The following is a 20,827-nucleotide window of genomic DNA, read 5'->3' as shown; positions in this document are numbered from 1 at the left end:
ACCTCCCTCTAGCCTTTATATATATATATATATATATATATATATATATATATATATATATATATATATATATATATATATATATATAGGAAAAAGCTTGGGTGAGCCCACTAGTTCACAAAATAGTATAAGCCTAATGACCCAGATTGAATCTGGGTTGATAAGACGACTAAGAGTGTTTGAATTTTAATTTTTTTTCTACAAATCCAAATCACTTGAAAATTTAGATGAATATTCTTCTCATCAAACTGTACCTAATAAAAATATAAAAAAAATAATCCGTAAAATTAAAAATGACCAAAATACTCCCCCGAAAATTTATGAGGGTATTTTGGTTATTTTTTCATGCAAAATATTTTTTGAATATTCACTTATTTTTTATCAACACATGTCTAAAATTTCAAATGATTTGGATTTGTAGAAAAAAAAATTAAAATTGAAACATTATCGAGCATCCATGATCGTTAGATCGGTCTAGATTCAATCTGAATTATCGAGCTTATTTTTTTCCTGTGAGTTAGTGGGCTCACCTAAGCATCTTCTATATATATATATATATATATATATAATTTACATTAAGTGCCCCTTATTGCTTCTTTGCCTTTTAATTGAGTAAGGGCATTTATATCGTTTTACGAAGTTTTAACTTTTGGAGCCAAAAATTTAAAATTTTCATTTGAGGTATTGGTCATTTCTCTTTCCCTCTCTCATCTCATCTGCCAACCACACTCTTTCTACTCAAGGAGCCCCCACCTCTCTCTCATCTCCGCCCCATCTCCCCTTGTAACTAGGACGCGCCACCCATGAGTACACAACCTTGAAGCTTCTCGTTGGATTTCATAGCAGAGCCATGATCTGAAAAGGTGCGCCTCTCTCACTCTACTACTTTTCTACCTGCTTTTCTCCGTTGTTCTCTTGAGATTGGTCACCCCTAAGAGCTATGTAACGGTATCCCTCTCTCTCTCTCTTTCTCTCTCTTTCTCTATCATTTTAGGGTTTTGCAAATGTTTCAAAATCCCATTTCAATTGCAACATCAAGAGCAGTCTGGTGATCATTCCTCGCCCAAACATTTCCAGCAAAGAGAAAAACAGAGATTATGTATTATTGATGTTTGCCTTTGAAATGAGAGAAAAATTGATGCGCCAAATTAAAGATGTGCCAAATTATTTCAGGCGAGGTGATGCGCCCCAAAATTTTTATGTTTGCCTTTCAAATCTATTGGATTGAGCAGCAGCAATATAATTGGCCATTGTCCTTTCAGGTTTAGGCACTCTCTTGGTCGGATAGTGACAAGGGTAAAAAATGGGGTTTTTTAATGGGTAGAGAGAGGGCAGTGGCTTTGTCATGCAAACCGTCCAATTTGCCACAGTCAATCAGGACCGACTGTTGGGCGTACGCGTGAGCAGGCTGATGGGATAATTTTTCGTATGTATAGATAGATAGATAGATAGATAGATAGATATTGGCCAGCTGAAAATAATTTGCGGCTGCAGTCGCTTCCAATCTAAACAGTTCATTGACAGACAAACTGCATGACCAAGCATGTCAATAATGCACCTATAATGATCTTATCTAATTGGCACATTTTGCTGATAAACTGCATGACCAAGCAAGTCAATAATTCACCTTCGCCAGCTCAATCCCATACCTTGTCATGCATTGAGTTGAAGTGGCATAACTAGTCCTCGACTCAGGATCGAATGGCGGCAAGCCTACAGCATGCACCACCCAAACATTTGGTCTTATCCCTGCATTTCTCTCTCTCCATCGTTAACTGAATCCCTGCTGTTCTCTTCTGAGAAGAAGGTTGCAGATCCTCGAATCTCCACCATGGTAAGTGCAGTAATTGATCACCTCACCTCTGTTCAGGGGACAAGGTTTCTCACCTGCACATGCGCATGAGCCCTCAAGCCTTCCAGCATACTTAGCATCAACGTTTAAAAAATCGGTGACCCGATCCTCCACACAGTTGGTTGTAACATCATTGAACGTGCTATATCACATCATCGAACCGTCTATGATGTACGCCATTCTTTTCTTTTTAATATTAATTTTAACCTCTTCTTTTTTTCTATCTTTTTTTTTTACTTCTCTCTCTCTCTTTTATTTGTCAAATACTATTTTTGTATTTGTCAAATACTATTTTTGTTGTTTATTTGAAATATCTAATCTTATCTTAATTTTTTAAGGAAAAAGTTTATATAAGGTTGCAACCTTAAAATGTAGAATTATAGATGTACCTCAAAAATCCATCGGGACGGGTTGTTTTAATGTTCCAAAAACTTCTAATTGATCATTTCGACATTGAGATGTATGAATATGAAAAGAAAAAGATATTTTGAGTCATAGATATAGTGCATCTTGCAATACATTATCTAGACCGTCCATTTTCAAGACTTTCACATGTTTATAGATCTGTTTGATTTTAATCATTTTTTAAGTTTAAAATTTTATAATCAGATATGAAAATATATATTGACATAATCCTAAGAATTCTTTCACCAAAATTATATGTTATGATTGAGATAATCCTAAGAATTCTTTCATCAAAATTACATGATAAAATTTGGAGGTGCGCCTTAATTGGATTGTTTAAGATTTCAACCTTACAGAAACCTCACCCATTTTTTAATAGTACAATGGACAGCACGCTATAATTTAAAATTTCTAACACATTTTGAATTCACAGGCAGGTACTTCCATATTATTTTAAATGTTAAAGTCATTACATGCGTGGAAGCGACTTCCATATTGTCACAATTTTTGCTCTCAATGGAAGCTTTCAAGGATATTGAGATGTTTTGTTTGCAAACCAAAAGATTTTCCAACATGAAAGATTTGAAAGAGCACCTTCTTTCTACGTAACATATTCTTTATGACGATTTTATAAGATATTTTGTCTCTAAAAATTATCCATATAGAAGTTCTTATGAGAAATTATTTTTTAAAGTTTTTTAATATGGAATTGTTTTTTAATATTTTTAAATTATTTTGATGTAATATTATAATATTATATTTTAATTAATAGTTATACAAACATCCAATATGAAAATAACATCTCAATATTCACCTATTTTTACAAAGCAATGAAAATGCATAATACATAACTCTTAATTTCTTTTAGAAACTAAAATAATACTATTTTTAGAGATTTATAGTGATTTTTTGAAAAACATTTGAAACAAAAATTGTCGATTCAGCCGATTCGACTCACCGATCCAATTTTTTAAACCTTGTTCAGCATACATGTCACTTAGCGAATAGCTAACAAATAGTTGGGAATTGAGCTTTGACTTGATTGTCGACCTGCTGGCCCCAAGGTGCCGAGAGTCCTGCACCGGCAGTGAGAGCATCCGAGAAGGCATAGGTCTGGACAATCCCCTCAGTTGCTCCTGTAAGGCCCACAATCCTCCCCATCTCTATCAGATATGTATCCAATGATCATTGGAGTCCATGAGAGTCTGAGATGACTTTGTTTCTCTCATCATGTTGAATGTTTAAGGGGCACCGTGGGATTCTCCCACACTTTGCGTACATGTTGAGCAACAAGCTTGCAACAATTATGTCACCCTCGGCAAGGAGGGCACCTCACTATCACAATCTGCATAACGCGCCAGAACCATTTAAGCACCTTTTTTAGTACATGTTCCCCATTTTATTTCATTATAGAAATTATAAAGCATTTTTTGGACCTCAAGGTTTGTTTTTTTTCTTTTTCTTTTGTAGGGGCACTCATTTGCGGGTTGTCTTTAATCTAGTATTCCGTTTGTAATTTCATTAATACAAAAGTTAACACATTAAATAATTAAAAAATAATAATAATAACAAATGTCCCCAAGTGAAGAGCCGCCTTGATCACCAAATGGTGCATCTGCACAGATGTTCCCAAGTTCTTCCAATGCTTTCAAGACCACCTAGCTGAACGCATACGCCAAGACTTTGTTCATGGAAGGAATGCTTCAAAGCTTCACTATGAAAGCCATTCTGCAACTAACCTGGAAAAAGAGACATCAGGGACACCAAATCTATGTGGAGGGCCTCATCGAAAGACCCGTGAGACTCATCTATTTGAAGTATGTCAATGAAGATGTTATCGGCGATTACATCTGTAAGACAATAGGCCTCTTCTGACATAGCAAACACTAATGGCTGCAACAATTGCAGGAGGATATGGTGGAATTTCATTTGGGTTTTACTTCACTGTGTTGCATGGTGCACAAGAGCTGTAATGCTTCGGTGTGACACTCATTCGGTGCACAAATGCTGTAATGCTTCGGTGTGACGCTCATTCGATGCGCGAGGGCTGTAATGCTTCGGTGATCAAATGGGTCCATTCTGCTTCCTATTTTTATTTTCGCCTCAGAAAAAGAGCCGGCGTTATTTAGAGAATGGGTTTAAGATCTGATAAATTCTTCTAGTTTGGGATAGGACTACTAACATAGGAGGTGAGGTCTTTCCAGCAAGAATGGAGGTAGTGTTGAGGTCTCTGATCATTATATTGCATCGTTTGGGACGTATCAACATAGTTAGGTATTAATAGACTATGCTCTCTCTCTGAGTTCCCATCAAAGCTATGCTTTTAGACTTCTGATGAGATTGTGCTTCCACATCTCCCTCCCTCTGATTCATAGTCTTCTATTCCTCGATCATCACACATGTTCATGGAAATCCATGTGGGTGTCATTTGCCTATTGCAACCCGGTTGAACATGCGTTTGGTAATTGGAGTCTGCAAAATTGGACTACTATTCATAAGTAGAAGAGAGGAAGAGCCTTTACGGTTTTGTATCTTTTTCCTGCCTTCCCCATGCATGATCACTAGTGGGAATATAGCCTTGATCTTTCATTTCCATGGCCAGTATACCGAGCATGAAGTAAATCACGTCACTCTTTGGGTGCAAATTGTCACCCACTCCAAACACATTCACTTTCTTCCCCATCTCGATCCAACTATAACTGCTCTCCTTCTTGATCCCTTTCTCTTTCATCAGTAATCTGACCCTGCCCATATCTTTCCACCTCCCACTAGCTGCATAAATATTGGCCAGCTGAACATGATTTGCAGCTGCATGAGGTTCCAATCTAAACAGTTGATCCGCACATTTCGCCGACAAATGCACATTCCCATTCTTCCTGCATGCGCTCAATAAGGCCCCCCATGCAGATGCACTGGGCTCACATGGCATATGCCTCATGAACTCTTCTGCTTCTTTCACAAGACCAGCACGCCCAAGCAAGTCAACAACACATGTGAAATGCTCCTCTGTCGGCTCAATCCCATATTCGTCCCTCATAGAATGGAAGTGGCGTAGCCCCTCTTTGACCAGGCCCGAATGGCTGCAAGCTGATAATACGCACACTAAGGTGACTGCATTTGGTCTTATCCCGGCGCTTTTCATCTGAGTGAAGAGCCGTAGTGCCTCTAACCCATGCCCATGTGAGGCGCACCCATTGATCATCCCAGTCCATGAGACAACATCTCTCACCTGCATGTGAGCGTGGACCCTTGTGGCGTCTGACAGGCACCCACACTTGGCATACATGTCGATGAGCGAATTGCCAGCAAATAACTGCAAACCGAGCCCTGACTTGAGCACATGAACGTGGACCTGCTGGCCTGGGTCGAGAGCCGAAAGGCTGGCACAGGCAGCGAGCACACTCGAAAACGTGAAAGGGTCGGGGGCAATTCCAACCCTCAGCTGCTGGCTGAAGAGCCGCAAGGCCTCCTCTCCATCTTCGCTACGCACATAACCTGAGATCATTGAGGTCCAGGAGACGACGTTCGGCTCGTCAATTGTGTTGAACACGTGGCGGGCGCTTGTGATTCGCCCGCATTTTGCATACATGTCAAGTAATGAGCTCACGACAAACACATCTGAGTCGAGACCCACCTTGGTTGCCAAACAATGTATCTGTAACCCTGGGCGGATATCACCGAGTGCTGCACATGCTTTAAAGGCCACAGAAAACCCATAGTCGCTGAACCCCATGCCCAAACTATGCACATCAAAGAAAGTCTCAAGGGCACTGCCGTGAAGCCCATTTCGCGAGTAACCGGAAAGAATGGAGATCCACGAGACCAAATCTCTGTGGTGGGTCTCATCGAAAATTTTGTGTGACTCATCTAATAGCCCACACTTAGAGTACATGTCTATGAGAACATTAGAGACGACAACATCAGGCGGGGACAGTAAGGCAGCTTTGATTGTTAATGCATGGAGCTGTGTCCCCTGTGGCAGTAAGCACAAGTGGCTGCAAGCATTGAGGGAGGATATGGTGGAATTCCGGCTAGGTCTCAGTCCACTACGGTGCATAGTGTAAAAGAGATGCAGTACTTGGTCATGTTGCTTGCTTCTTGCACATTGGGTGATCAGCTGGCTCCAATGCCGCTTTTCTTCTTCTTCTCTTTGTTGTTGTTGAAGAGACAAATGGGTGATGAGGCTTCTGTTTTGGAACAGGAGTAACATATGGGGGTTCTTTGTTGTGAGAATGGACATGGTGTTGAGGAGCATAGTTTAAACAGCCACTCCAGATTGATCAGTTAGTTACGCGCCAAGTAAGTTTTTGAATTGAGTAAAATACAGAAGTCCTACTACATGTTTAAATAAGGCAAGTTTTGTTTGGTTTCGAGGAAGGGATTTGAGAGAGCAAATTGTGACGATTTGAGGGAGCAAAATGTTATTTGGTGAAAACAGAGATAGAGGGAAGCCAAGAGCTTTGGGGACAATTGTATTGAAATCCGCAGTTGGCGGCCTGCATCTGCTTTATAAAGATGGTGGAAAAGCCTCAACAATAAAGGGTCCCTGACTAAGAGAAATGGCCGGAAACTTGATTTTCAGGTTTATGTTGGGAACAAAAGAAAAAGTTTTATATAAGGTTGCAACCTAAAAATATAGAATTACATATATATCTTAAAAATCCATCGAAAAAAGTTGTTTAATGTTAAAAAAAACATTTAATGAATCATATCAATATTGAGATGTATGAATATGAAAAAAAAAAAAAAAAAAGATTTTAAGTCCCAAAAATAGTACATCTTATAATACATTATCTAGACAGTCCACTTTCAAAATTTTCATATATTTATAGATCTACTTGATTTTAACCATTTTTAAAATTTAAAATCTTATAATTAGATATAAAAATAGATTTTGAAATAATTTTAATAATATTTTTCACCAAAATTACATGTTATAATACAATTTGGAGGTGCATCTTAATTGGATTGGTTAAGGTTGCAACCTTATAGAAACCACATAAAAAGACAAATTTTCAAACTTCTTGACTCATCCTAAGCCATCCAATTTGATGTCTAATGAGAAGATGATTGTGACTTCCATGTATAAAAGATAAATGATTTCTTTATAAACAATCCCTTATTACATAATAAAACAAAGACAAATAACATAACAAATTGAGCATATGTAGTATAACTTAATAAATGATGATGAAACAAAGACGAAGAACATAACAAATTGGGAATATGTAGTATAGATTAATAAAGGTTTTGAGGTTGAGCTGGAGCTAAACACGTGATATTAAACATAATCTTCACGTTTATAGTTATTTTATATAGAGAAAAAAAAAAAAACTCATATATTAATCTTCGAGATTGGAAGGATTAAGCATTTTGCAAATTGGCCCCATGTGGCACATCCACCATATTAAATATGAATTCTTCGATCGCCAAACTGGATGTGGCCCTTGGTCTTCCTTTTACTTCAATTTAAAATGGGGTGAACTTGGTATAAGGAGCCGACAATATACTATACAAGTAAGGCGTACATCTAAATTTTGGTAGAAGATGCAGCTTCGGTGTTGAAAATCCTATAATGGATTGAAAATCAGTGTTCAATTTTAGTTATGAAATTTAAAATTTTAAAAAATATGTAAATCGGGCATATCTATAATAGAAAGTTCGAATAACTTGTTACAATATGTACTATTTTTTTAAAAAAAAAAAATTTATTATTTTTTTGTTAAAACTTACTTTATTTTTTTTCTTTATATCCATATATATTGAGGTCGAGATGATCAATTAAAAGATTTCCCAACTTTGGAACATCTCTTTTACGAGATTTTTGATGTGCACTTTACTTCTATAGTATAAGACTACAATCTTATATAAACTTTTTTTTGGAAAAATTACAAAAAACCTCCAAAACTACACTTTCTAGGCAACTTACCCCCAATTGAACTTTTTCTTTCACTTTTTTACCCAAAATACTCTTTCTATGTAAATATCCTCCAACCAAATAAAAAATAAAAAAAATACCTAAACTACCCTCCCTTACTTTTACCTTATCCATGACTCTCTCTCCTCTATCCGACTAAAATAGGGGTTTCGACACTGTATAAGTGTGGTCCGGCAGTAGGGCTCTAGCACTGCGTAAAGTGCGGTCCGACAGTATGGCTCCGGTACTGTGTAAAGTGCGCTTTGGCAGTTACAAAGGGCTCTCTCCTCTATCCCACTAAAATAGGGGTTTCAACAATGTGTAAGTGTGGTCTGGTAGTAGGAGCATTGTGTAAAGTGAGGTCCGACAGTATGGCTCCGGTACTGTATAAAGTGCGGTTCGGCAGTTACAAAGGGCGGCTTGGCAGTAGATGTTACTAGATTCCAGGGTTCCTACACTATGTAAAGGGCGGTCTGGCAGTAATCAGTTTCGGTCCGGTAGTTGTGTTACGGAGGTCCGGCACTTGTGCGCTTCGGCAATGTAATGGTACGCTCCAACAATGTAATGGTGCGCTCTGACAATGTAATGGTACGCTCCGACAATGTAATGGTGCGCTCCGACAATGTAATGGTGCGCTTCGGTAATGTGCTACAGCAGTCCAAAAGTCAACGTCAAATCCGGCCAAAATGCGGCAATGTAATGGTACGCTCCGATAATGTAATGGTGCGCTCTGACAATGTAATGGTGCGTTCCAACAATGTACTACAGCGGTCCAAAAGTCAATGTCAAATCTGGCCAAAATGCGGTAATGTAATGGTACGCTCCAACAATGTAATGGTGCGCTCTGGCAATATGCTACAGCGATCCAAAAGTCAACGTCAAATCCAGCCAAATTGATTTTTGTGTACAAGAAGGGCATTTCCATCTAAAAAAATGAACTTTTTCCCTTGAGGGGTATTTGCATAGAAAGTTTGTTTTGGGAAAAAAATGAGAAAAAAAGTTAGGTTGGGGTAAGTTGCATAGAAAGTGTGGTCTTGGGGTTTCTTTGTAATTTTCTTAAATTTAAAAGGAAGGAATCATGTACTCATGGTAAGTATACTTATGAATACTCATACCATCTATACATTGTCAACACATATCGATCGATGGTATTATTTTGATTTATATCTGTAGACACCTCTCTCGAAATTCTGGCTAAGGGAACTCCTAAAAACCTTGATTATGTTTATACATTGTCAACACATATCGACCAATGGTATTATTTTGCTTTATATCGGTAGACACCCCCCTCAAAATTCTGGCTAAGGGAACTCCTAAAAACCTCGATTCTAAGCCTAAAGGACCACACAAACTCTAGTAGACTATAGACAATCTAAACCCAATATAATTGTTTCAAAACTACCCAAAACCTATCCCAACATGAAGTAGAGCTTGAGAGCTTTCCAGCGGTCCAAGAATCAACTAAATCAAACCTCCAGATAAAATGATCCAACATGGAGGCGCAGCTAGATGATGCAATAAAGGCATTTGATGATATAGTAAAGGCATTTTCTTTAATTACATAAAGCAAAAACTTCAAGATAAATCCAAAAAAAATTGAAAAAAATCCAAAGAAAAGAAGAAAAATCACCAATTGAGTCATATAAATACCCCCCCTCCATAACGAAAAAAATAAGAAAAAGAAATGGATCAAGAAATCCCTTATAAATTCTCGAAATTAGAAAAATAACCCAAAAATACCCAAAACTAGAAAAAACCTTAAAAAAATTCTTGAAAAATTAGAAAAAATCTCAAAAAATCACATAAAATACCAGAATTCATATTAAATATTTGGAGATCCTAAAACCCTTAAAAAACTAAAGAAATTCTTATCCAATCCTAAGAAATCCCAAGAAAAACTTAGGTAGACCGTACTTAAAATTCTTAACTTTTTCTCTTGCCTTAGGAATCCTAGATCTACCAATTTCAGCAAGTAAAGGCACCCAAAAAATGAGATGGTGATGCAAATCAGACGAGTGACCTGATCCAAGCCTGAAACTCCAGATTTCTGGTCCCTAGAGGTAAGTATATATTTCTTTACTTAATTTAATTTGTTTTTCTTAATTTAATTCTTTGATTTATTTTATTTTTTTAATTTAATTTATTATTAAATTTAATTAAATTTAGAAATGTTTTTTTATATCAAAATATGGATTTAAAGCTAGCAACGCCAGTGGACTAAAAAAAAATTGGATCTATATAGATCTAAAAAAAATTGGATCTATATAGATCTAAAAAAAATTGGATCTATATAGATCTGAAATTTTTCTAAGCCCATAATTCAAACGACCATATTTTCTCTACCTTTTAAAAAGTAGTTTGTTAAGATTTGAGTAGATCTCATCCCAAAGATCGACGCAGACCAAAGCGTAAACAATTTCCAACGTACCTTGTCAATGGTTCATCTCCAACGTTTAGGAGTTAGTTTTTGAATCCGTTAGTGGTTTTTTTTTTAAATAGTTTAGGAGTACGTTTTTTTTTAAGGTGTCCCATTTTTTTAAAAAAAAATAGTTTAGGAGTTGGTTTTTTTTTTAAGGTGTTAGGAGTTAAGTTTTTTAAATAAGGTACTAATGGGATGGTTTTTAAATAATTTAGGGAGTTCTTTTTTTGAAATTATTAGTGGGATAGTCTGAATGTAAATGAAAACCACAACATGATGATTAGGGTGTGGCGGTGCTACCACTGCAACCCTATCCCTTTCCCAGTAATTTAAAAATCTATTGTTCATTTATGTTATCTAAATGTATTCTTCTGCTTAACATAATCACAATTTTGTGCTTCTTTTGCTTGATACTAATCAAACAAGAAGTAGATTAAAACTCACAAGCATGGAAAAGAGCACCAATAGCACATTGGCACTTAAATAATGGCAACTTTATATTCGTTATTTATATAATATGGACAAGTAAAAGCAAGCTCACGAGGTTTGATTGTCACGCCTCACCTCACAACCATCGATGCAATTTCCATGTGCGGGGCGATTAAACAAATTTGGTCGCATGAGAGAGAGGGACCAAACTGGAGGGATAAGCTTAGAAAACAAAGGATGAGACCTATCCCAGATCCGAACTGTAGTTTGTTCTCTTCTTTTTTCTCACTACCAAACTCTAATATTCTAGGGAAAATTATAAATAAATAAAACCCAAGGTAAATTTTTTAGACTACTTCTCTCCAATCATTTTTTTCTCGCAACTTTTACTTCAAAACTAATCTTTGTAGCAAAGGCCCCAAGTATTTAGATGAAAATACTTGTCCGTTCATAGTTCATCAGACGAAAATACCATTGTCCGTACATAACGGCATTGGATGAAAACACAGTTTGGCATTAGATGCTTTCGGTCCGTCACTTCTAACTCTCAGTCAACAATTGTGTTTTGTTGTCCAGCTATTGGTAGAGCATCGTCATCGGTCTAGCAATTTAAATAGCGGTCCGATAGGAGATGCACTCAATCCATCATAGTATATTAGCAGTCCGGCAGAAGGTGGCGTCGGCCTGGCAACATTGTATGGTGATCCGACAGTAGGTATATTGATCTTGGTTCGGCAAGTGAAATTGTGCTCCAGCAATATGTACTGCCGGTTCAGCACATTTTTGTCACGGTTCGGCAGTGCGCCTAGAGGCATGGGTTGTGTGACAAACGGTTACAGGGATGTAACGTTGTCATATATGAGAAAGGATATTTTTGTCCAAATAACTATGATTTCTTGATTTAGAGGTATTTGCTATAAAAGTTTTTTTGAAAAAAATCTTTGGGGTATTTGTTATAAAAGTTTTATGATAAAAAATGTGGTAGGTAGGTTATATAGAAAGTCTGCTTTGGTGTTTTTTTTATAATTTTCTCAATATTATACTTGTATACCACAGGAAAACTTATGCACTCGTCAGTTAACTTCTTCTTCTTCTCCCCCCCTCTCTCTCTCTCTCTCTCTTCCATCCTGGATCTAAAGATTCTTCTCCCCCTCTCTCTCTCTCTCTCTCTCTCTCTCTTCCATCCTGAATCTAAAGATGGGTTGGTGTTGAGAGCTCAAGGAGTTGGCAGTACGTTCAGAGGGTGAGAGAGGAGAAGGGAGATGGGATTGAAAGAGGAAGTGAAATACGTACGAGTAAATGTGGAGCAGCCCAATAATAAGAAGAAGAGCACTAACACATATGTCATTACATGTGCGATCCTTTCCTCTTTCAATTCTGTACTTCTCGGCTATGGTATCTCTCTCTCTCATCTTCTTGCTTTAAGTTCATCCCCCATCTTTTTAAAAACTTGGATTCCCTGTTTTTCTTTGTATCTCCCATTGCCTGCTCTAATCACTTGCACCTCATACATCTTGAAATTCTTTCCTTTGAGAAGTAAAAGCGACAAGAAAGAAAACTTGGAAGCAGGATAGATAATTTTTTTTTTTTTTTTTTTTTTGTTTTCTCCTGGCACTGGTGTGAATGAACCACGGTTGATTATTCGAAAACCCATCTGAAATTTTGATGAATTTGAATCCATTTTGGCATGTGTGTGCAGATGTAGGGGTTATGAGTGGAGCCATCCTGTTCATTCAGAAGGATCTCAAGATCACAGAGGTGCAGGTAGAAGTCCTCGTCGGCTGCCTAAGCCTCATGTCACTAGTGGGCAGCCTTGGAGGCGGCCGTACTTCCGATGCCATAGGCCGGAAATGGACCATGGGGCTTGCAGCCATAGTCTTCCAATTGGGGGTGGTGCTCATGGCTGTGGCCCCTTCCTTCTCACTTCTCATGGCCGGAAGGCTTCTAGCCGGCATAGGCATAGGCTTCGGAGGTGTGATAGCTCTCATATACATAGCCGAGATTTCCCCAGCTGCGAGCAGAGGAGCCCTCACATCCATTCCTGAGATACTTATCAACCTGGGTATCCTTCTCGGATATGTTTCAAATTATGCATTCTCGGGTCTCCCCGTCCATATCAGCTGGAGAGTCATGCTAGCAATAGGGATCCTGCCTTCGGTGTTTGTTGCATTCGCACTTGTTGTGATCCCGGAGTCCCCGAGATGGTTGGTGATGAAGAACAGGGCCAAGGAAGCAAGGTCTGTGCTTTTGAGGATCACAGAGGACGAGGCTGAGGTCGAGGCAAGGTTGGCAGAGATAGAGGAGGCTGCTGCAATTGAGAACAAGGAGAAAGCGGTATGGCAGGAGCTCATGAGCCCCTCACCCATTGTCTGGAGGATGCTAATAACCGGTGTCGGGATCCAATGCTTCCAGCAGATCACCGGTATAGATGCGACCGTGTATTACAGCCCGACCATCTTCAAGGAGGCAGGTCTGGAGAGTGAGAGAACCATTCTCGCTGCCACAATCGCTGTGGGGTTCTCAAAGACAATCTTCATTCTGGTGGCAATGTTTTTGATCGATAGAGTTGGGAGGAAGCCTCTGCTATATGTGAGCACTGTGGGGATGACTGCTTGTTTGTTCGGTTTGGGGATGGCGCTCTTACTCCTCAAGCATGGGTCCGGGCCAGGGCCAGGGCCAAACGAGATCGGGATTGCTCTGGCAATATTGGCGGTGTGTGGGAATGTGGCCTTCTTCTCGGTGGGCATCGGGCCAATTTGTTGGGTGGTGACATCGGAGATCTTCCCATTGAGGCTGCGGGCACAGGCATCAGCACTTGGTGCCGTGGGAAACCGTGTGTGCAGCGGGCTGGTCGCCATGTCCTTCTTGTCGGTGTCCCGGGCCATCTCGGTGTCCGGCACATTCTTTACATTCTCAGCCATCTCGGCCCTCTCTGTGGCCTTTGTATACCTATTCGTTCCCGAGACAAAAGGGAAAACGCTAGAGCAAATAAGGTTGCTGTTCCAACAAGGAGAGGATTGGAAAAGAGGTGGTGAAGTGGAGTTGGGGGATGCACAGCATTTAGTTTAGGGCAAATAGCCACAAACTAAACTTGTACCGCTCCGATCGCATCATCATAAAACCACTTTGCAATTCAATTCAATTCAATGATGGGGGTCGCTTCCACGAGACACATCAATTATCGACTTGGAATTAGTTGGGAAAAAAAAGCTTATGATGATGATGATGATGATGATTGGTTTATTCAAACTCAGCAGTCCTCTATACAAAATTCTTCCTTCTGCCTTGATCTCTACGAAAAATAAGGCTCAATGGCTGATTTCACAAAAAAACTGTCATTTTGTTAGAATGCCAATTTAGGCCGATTACCCTTAGTAGGGACTGGGCCTCATAGAGCTGGAAAAATTTACAAACATTCATAATTATATCTTGTAACACATTTTTGGTGCTATGCATTTTAAATTTTGACACACTCATATGCATAAAGAATAACGTACGTATAATTAATAAATAAATACAGTGAAGTTTGTCTATTGGGAGGCTTGAATTATATCATATAGAAAAGGTTTTTGTCGACCACCTCGCACATGGAACGATGTGTTCTTAACGGCTCCAATTCAATATGGGCTACGGCTTTAAAATCAGGTGATATCCAATCCAGATTACTGATTTGAATGAGAATCTCATTTTGAATGAGAATCGGTCCATTTTTGAGATGGCATGGGTCCAGGACAAGTTCCTCCCAGAAACACTTCATATATATCGTTTTGCTTTTTTTAATGCTTATAGCATATATTTTTTGAGTCCCTTCTAAATCTCTATCCCATAACATAACTCCAGTTTTAATTTTTATTTTTTTAGTAGTTTGTGTATTCACCAATTCAAACTAATGTAGACCAGATCTAGATTGCCGATCCAAATATCATAAATGAACTTGTGGGGGTGAAGTAGAGCATCCATTTAAAGATGGAGGCAAGTAAGTGTTTCATCCAAAAACAATAGAAACTAACTATTGGAATGTTTTCTTACTAGAATTATTATTTTATTCGTATTCATGATTGAAATTTTACACATCTTTAAAAATTAAGTCTTAAAATCCATCTCAAAAATAAAATTATTAAAAAGCCCGCATTTCAACATACGCGGGATTGGAATACGTGTGAACCGAGGGTACATCATATCATATAGTTGGTCGCACCTAATCATATAAAAAATTAAAAATAAATGGAGGGAGGGGAAGGGAGAAGGGGGTGATCGATGATGGATGGCCCAGATTGGATGAGCTGTGGACCAATGAGGAAAGGGGAAAGGCAACCATGCCAAGCGACTGATTCGAAACAAAATTCCATTCAAACTTGAGTGTCTGCCGACGCGGACTGCACGTCATGACCCGGGAGCTCATTTGGGGGCATATTCGTAATTATGCATCTCCTCTTTGGACAGGAAACCTGAGAAAAGTCAAGTCTCCCTCTCCCTCTCCCTCTCCCTCTTCTCTGCAACTTGCCTGGATTCTTCACTCACTAATCAACTTTCTCTCAACTAAACTCCTGTTACATTTCCTAACTCTTCTTCTCTCTCTCTCTCTCTCTCTCTCTCTCTCATCCCCAATCAGTTCATGAAATTCAATTCTTTTATCTACTCAGTATTGTTTGCTTCTCTCTCTCTCTCTCTCTCTCTCTCTCTCTGTTCTCAATTCTACTGAGCCCAAACTGAACATGGGTTGGTGGGAGCGCTGAAGGAGGAGAAGAGAGAAGAGAAAAATGGTGTTGAAAGAGCAACCGAAATACGAGAGGGTGAACTTACAACACCCCACCAACAAGAGCAAAAACACCAACAGATACGTCATTGGATGCGCCATTTTTGCCTCTCTCAATTCTGTTCTTCTCGGCTATGGTAAAACACACACTCTCTCTCTCTCCTGATATTTTTTCAGAAACTCCCTTTTTTTTTTCCTTGCTTCATGTTGTGTTCTTTCTCCTTTTTCCATCTCAGAGATGGCCGCCTGCCCGACATGTCATAGATCTTGGAATTCTTTTCTATGAGAAGGGGGAGATCATCAAGAAATATCCCCGTTTTTGTGAAAACCAAAGTCAGCCATGTGGTTTAGAGTTGATCTGTGCTGACTTTTTCCTTTTGGGTTTGGAATTTATTTTCTTACATCTGAACTGGGGACCGATCCTGAGATGTCCATTTCGAATTGCGATGAATTTGAATTGATTTTGGCATATATGTGCAGATGTCGGGGTCATGAGTGGAGCCATCCTCTTCATTCAGGAGGATCTCAAAATCACAGAGGTACAGGAAGAAGTTCTTGTCGGTAGCCTAAGCATCATTTCACTCTTTGGAAGCCTTGGAGGTGGCCGCACTTCTGACGCCATTGGGCGGAAATGGACAATGGGTTTGGCAGCCATAGTCTTCCAATCGGGAGCGGCTCTAATGGCCATGGCCCCTTCCTTCACAATACTCATGGTCGGGAGGCTTCTCGCTGGCATAGGCATAGGCTTCGGAGTCATGATCGCCCCGGTATACATAGCAGAGATTTCCCCAGCAGTAACGAGAGGAGCCCTCACTTCCTTCCCTGAAATCTTCATCAACGTTGGGATCCTTCTGGGCTACGTCTCTAACTATGCATTTTCTGGCATCTCTGTCCACATCAACTGGAGAATAATGCTCGCTGTGGGAATCCTCCCTTCGGTTTTCATCGCATTCGCTCTCTTTATAATTCCAGAGTCACCCCGATGGCTTGTGATCCAAAACAGGGCCGATGAAGCAAGATCAGTTCTCCTAAAGATCACAGAAGATGAGGCAGAGGTGGAAGCAAGGTTAGTCGAGATAGAGGAAGCTGCTTCGACAGGAAACAAGGAGAAGGCAGTGTGGCAAGAACTGTTGAGCCCTTCTCCCGCTCTCCGACGCATGCTCATAACAGGATTTGGGATCCAAATATTCCAGCAAATCACAGGCATAGACGCCACGGTATACTATAGCCCGACAATATTCAAGGATGCGGGGATCACGAGTGAGAAGGCCATCCTTGCGGCCACTGTTGCTGTGGGCTTTGCAAAGACTTCTTTCATCTTGGTCGCCATTTTCCTTATCGACAGGGTGGGGAGGAAACCTTTGCTGTATGTAAGCACCGTGGGGATGACCGCTTCTTTGTTCAGTTTGGGGATGGCACTCTCATTCCTCACACATGGGTCCAGTCCAAAAGGGACAGGGATCGCTTTGGCGATATTGGCAGTCTGTGGAAATGTGGCTTTTTTCTCGGTCGGCATTGGGCCTGTTTGCTGGGTTGTGACTTCTGAGATCTTCCCATTGAGGCTACGAGCTCAGGCATCAGCGCTCGGTGCAGTGGGCAACCGGGTGTCTAGTGGACTTGTGGCCATGTCCTTTTTGTCTCTGTCTCGGGCAATCTCTGTTGCTGGTGTTTTCTTTGTGTTCTCAGCCATATCAGCCCTCTCTGTTGCATTTGTGTACTTCTTTGTTCCTGAAACCAAAGGGAAATCACTGGAACAAATAGAATTGTTGTTCCAGCAAGGAGGAGAGTATTGGCGAAAAGGTGGTGGTGAAGTGGAGTTGGGGGATGTGGAGCAGCTGGTTCAGAAACAGCGAAAACCTGAAGAAGTAGAGTTAGGGAATACGGCTCAGCTGGCTCAAAAACAGTGAATTCTGCTGCATTATGATGCTCTCAGACCATCAATTCTATTTATTTTGACCTTCTTCTTACATTATTATTCGATGGGGTGCTCTCCAACCAGTACTGATGAGAACTATGAAGTTGAGGGTACTTGGGCAACAGAAGATTGCAAACCTCACATACCAATATTCTCATTCTCAAAGAAAGGAAAATAATGGAGGGTGATGGATTTCCGTAGTTTATGTGAAAATCATCAGTACTGATGGGTTTCCCCAACAATGCCTTGAAATGGCAATTAATGTTCATAACTAAAAAATTGTCCTCAAGATTATTCTTTGATGAGAAATACATCACACTTTTTGTTTCCCTATGCTTTGATTCCTCCTGCTCAAGTAATTCACTGCACAGAGTTTCCATTTCCAAATCCATAACACAGATGGCCTTATGTTGAATGACTGCATTTGTTTGTCTTCATATTCTGCGAATAATAATGGTAAAAAGAGAATGTTGTATAGTCCAACCCCCTAATCAGGTGGTTTAGCCACATGTTTTGTGTTTGTTGAAAACTTTTAGATCATATCTGATTCACCTGCCAAACGGTTCTCAAGAAAAAATTGTAAGTTTATGAAATCCTTGATCTACTATCCCTCAAATGTCCTTCTAGAATCAATATTGGGAGATTTTGATCTTTTTTTAGTTCCTAAATCATACTCATTTCTATGGAATGTATGTTGGGGTGACAAAGATGAAATAGAGATTTTGAACTTAAAAAAAAATGCTAATAAGTTGTCGGGTCGACCAATTGATAGGCGATCCTAAATTATGTAACTAGAATATATTTAGTATGCAAAAGTTAAACAACAAAAGAGGTTTAACCTCTTTCTTAACTTTATTGTCCAAATTATAGAATTTACTCTCTTTTTTTTTTTTAATCACCCTGTTATCTAAATCATAGAAAATTTCTCATTCTCTCTCTTTCTTCCTCACTCATGGATCTCTTCTTCCCTCTCTAGCAGCCTTCTCATAATACTTATCTCTCTCTCTCTCATTTCGTGAAACTCACAAGTAAGTTAAAAGAGACATCATAAACTCAATGTATATGATGAGGTTATTAAAAAAAAAATGTGAATTATGTAATTTGGACAATAAAAAGGTAATGACGGGGGGTTAAACGTCTTTTTTTGTTTAACTTGGAGTTCTATAGATATTTATAGCACTAGATTATTTGGGATTATAATTTTAGATAGCGAGATTTATGTCGTTTTCCTTTTTCTTTTCTTTTTTTCCCGATAATTAGGTGATTTATTTTTAGATATAAATGTATTTTTATTTGAATATTGGACATCCGCCCTTCATTATATGGGCGTATGATAAGCGCCCTAAGACAAGTAGTAAACGAGGAAATGGGCTAGGTCTTGGCGGTAGAACCCCTATACTTAGTTACTACATTGTGGTTTCTAATCCTGTTGACACCATGCATTGAGACCTTCAGAAAAACTATCTCCCAAATCTATTTGAAAAAAAACAAGTAGGGGTTTGTCTTCCCCACTGAATTACCCAAATATAATAATAATAAATGGCCAATATGTTCAAAAAAACAAACTCCCTAATCTATTTGAAAAAAAAAAAAACAAGTAAATGTCTATTTTCCTCACTAAATTACCTAATAATAATAATAATAATAAATGGCCAAGGCCTAACTGGGCCACGACTTTGCTTATACAAATGGATGCCCACAAAGGATGCATCAATTCAAAAGCGACCTTCCTTTCAAAATTTCATTTGGAACCATAATTTCCCTAGTGGATAATCTTCTCGCCATAATCATGAATCTAAAATTTTGAATTCTACAAATAAATTGTTTTAGACTTTGTCTTTAACTATTTATTTAAATTATTTTTTTTTGCAAATTATTAAAACCTGCACAACTTTTTTGACATGCAAAATTCTGGACCTAAAATAGACTTGGGATAGGTTTCATGTAAGGAAAAGTGTTCATGCACAGGGGATGCACTTCTACAATAGTGTCCTGTGATGGATGTTACAACATGACAGCCCCACAAAATTTGAAAATAGTAGTGTTAAGATTATATGAATAAATTTTTTTTTTTTTAAAAAAAATATTTTTTTCTAATTTACTTCATATCATTGTTTAGATTATATATTCCTCAAAATTTTGAATCTAAAATAGAGATAGATTTTAGAGAGAGGACTAATTTGAATCAGTAATAGAGAGAGGACTCATTTGAATCAGTAAGTTGGGACTCGTTGAAACCTTGTCCTTCAAGTGAAAAGTTTTGGTACGTGCTCCTTCTTATCTAAAATTTTAGGGAAATTAATATAAAGGGTGCGCTTTGTATAGAGCCTAGGCTCTAAACAATCAAATTAGAGCCTACCTTCAAATAATATCGAGAAATGTGGTTTCAATATTGAAAATCTTTGAGATAACCTTAAAATATATTTTTATCTTTATTTATAAAGTTTAAAGCTTCAAAAATAGTGTACATCGACAGATCTATGAAAACTTGATATTTTTGAAAATTGACGGTCCAAAAATGAGTTACAAAATACACTATTTCTAAAAGTTGAAATCCATTTTTCTCATGTCCATGCATCTCAATGTCGAGATGTTCAATTTGAGGATGTTTGGGCATTAAAACAACATCTTCGAGTAAAATTTTCTAGGTAGGCTCAAATTTGATTGTTTAGAGCCTCGGTTCCATATGAACTTCTCACTAATCTAATTTTCCCTTTCTAGAGATATTAAAATATGAGACAAGTTTATATAGAGCCTAGGCCCCGAACAATCAAAATAGAGCGTATGCCCAAATATCATCAAATTGATCATCTCGATATCAAGAGGCATGAACATGAGAAAAAAATGAATTTTAAGCTTTGGAAATAGTGCATCTTGTAACGTATTTTTCAACTGTCAGTTTTTAAGATTTTCAAGTTTTCATATATTTGCTCAATCTATACTATTTTTAAGTTTAAGATTTTATAAATAAAGATGAAAATATAATTTAAGGCGATCATAAAACTTTCCAATATTGAAATCATATTTCTCGATACTGTTTGAAGGTGGGTTCTAATTTGATTGTTTAAAGCCTTGACTCTATACAAACCGCACCCTTTTAAAACACCCTTTAAATACATCCCACAACTTTTAAA

At 38.4% G+C, this 20,827-nt stretch overlaps 3 protein-coding genes across 6 annotated transcripts; 2 read left to right on the top strand and 1 right to left on the bottom strand.

Moving 5' to 3' along the window:
* Window positions 1-651: 651 nt before the first annotated feature.
* Window positions 652-14,494, top strand: LOC18423157 (putative polyol transporter 4). 4 transcript variants are annotated; one of them, XM_088871625.1, is made up of 3 exons: window positions 726-863; window positions 12,220-12,375; window positions 12,722-14,494. In XM_088871625.1, the coding sequence occupies exons 2-3, from the start codon at window positions 12,285-12,287 to the stop codon at window positions 14,089-14,091; spliced, it is 1,461 nt and encodes a 486-aa protein (XP_088727751.1). In that variant the 5' UTR covers window positions 726-863; window positions 12,220-12,284; the 3' UTR covers window positions 14,092-14,494. The 4 variants fall into 4 exon arrangements, with proteins under 4 accessions (XP_020527768.1, XP_088727751.1, XP_020527765.1 ...); XM_020672109.2 differs by lacking the exon at window positions 12,220-12,375 and having other exon boundaries at window positions 652-863; XM_020672106.2 differs by lacking the exon at window positions 726-863 and having other exon boundaries at window positions 12,066-12,375.
* LOC18423158 (pentatricopeptide repeat-containing protein At5g04780, mitochondrial) lies at window positions 3,737-7,006 on the bottom strand. The gene has a single exon (XM_011627941.3). The coding sequence runs from the start codon at window positions 6,510-6,512 to the stop codon at window positions 4,776-4,778; it is 1,737 nt and encodes a 578-aa protein (XP_011626243.3). The 5' UTR covers window positions 6,513-7,006; the 3' UTR covers window positions 3,737-4,775.
* An 848-nt stretch (window positions 14,495-15,342) lies between the features above and the next one.
* On the top strand, window positions 15,343-18,024 carry LOC18423156 (putative polyol transporter 4). The gene is made up of 2 exons (XM_020668982.2): window positions 15,343-15,915; window positions 16,259-18,024. The coding sequence occupies exons 1-2, from the start codon at window positions 15,783-15,785 to the stop codon at window positions 17,683-17,685; spliced, it is 1,560 nt and encodes a 519-aa protein (XP_020524641.1). The 5' UTR covers window positions 15,343-15,782; the 3' UTR covers window positions 17,686-18,024.
* Window positions 18,025-20,827: the final 2,803 nt, after the last annotated feature.

The sequence above is a fragment of the Amborella trichopoda genome, chromosome 7 (genome assembly GCF_054954075.1).
Source record: "Amborella trichopoda isolate Santa Cruz 75 chromosome 7, AtrichopodaSantaCruz75HAP2 v2.0, whole genome shotgun sequence".
NCBI lineage: Eukaryota > Viridiplantae > Streptophyta > Magnoliopsida > Amborellales > Amborellaceae > Amborella > Amborella trichopoda.
This window is presented reverse-complemented; position numbering and strand designations above follow the sequence as displayed.

What these genes read in the sequence shown, in the direction of transcription:
- LOC18423158 (XM_011627941.3), bottom strand. Translation starts at nt 6,512, where the DNA reads ATGCTCCTCAACACCATGTCCATTCTCACAACAAAGAACCCCCATATG.
- LOC18423157 (XM_020672103.2), top strand. Translation starts at nt 12,285, where the DNA reads ATGGGATTGAAAGAGGAAGTGAAATACGTACGAGTAAATGTGGAGCAG. An exon ending in TTCTGTACTTCTCGGCTATG is followed by an intron (nt 12,418 to 12,721) that starts GTATCTCTCTCT and finishes ATGTGTGTGCAG; the next exon opens with ATGTAGGGGTTATGAGTGGA.
- LOC18423156 (XM_020668982.2), top strand. Translation starts at nt 15,783, where the DNA reads ATGGTGTTGAAAGAGCAACCGAAATACGAGAGGGTGAACTTACAACAC. An exon ending in TTCTGTTCTTCTCGGCTATG is followed by an intron (nt 15,916 to 16,258) that starts GTAAAACACACA and finishes ATATATGTGCAG; the next exon opens with ATGTCGGGGTCATGAGTGGA.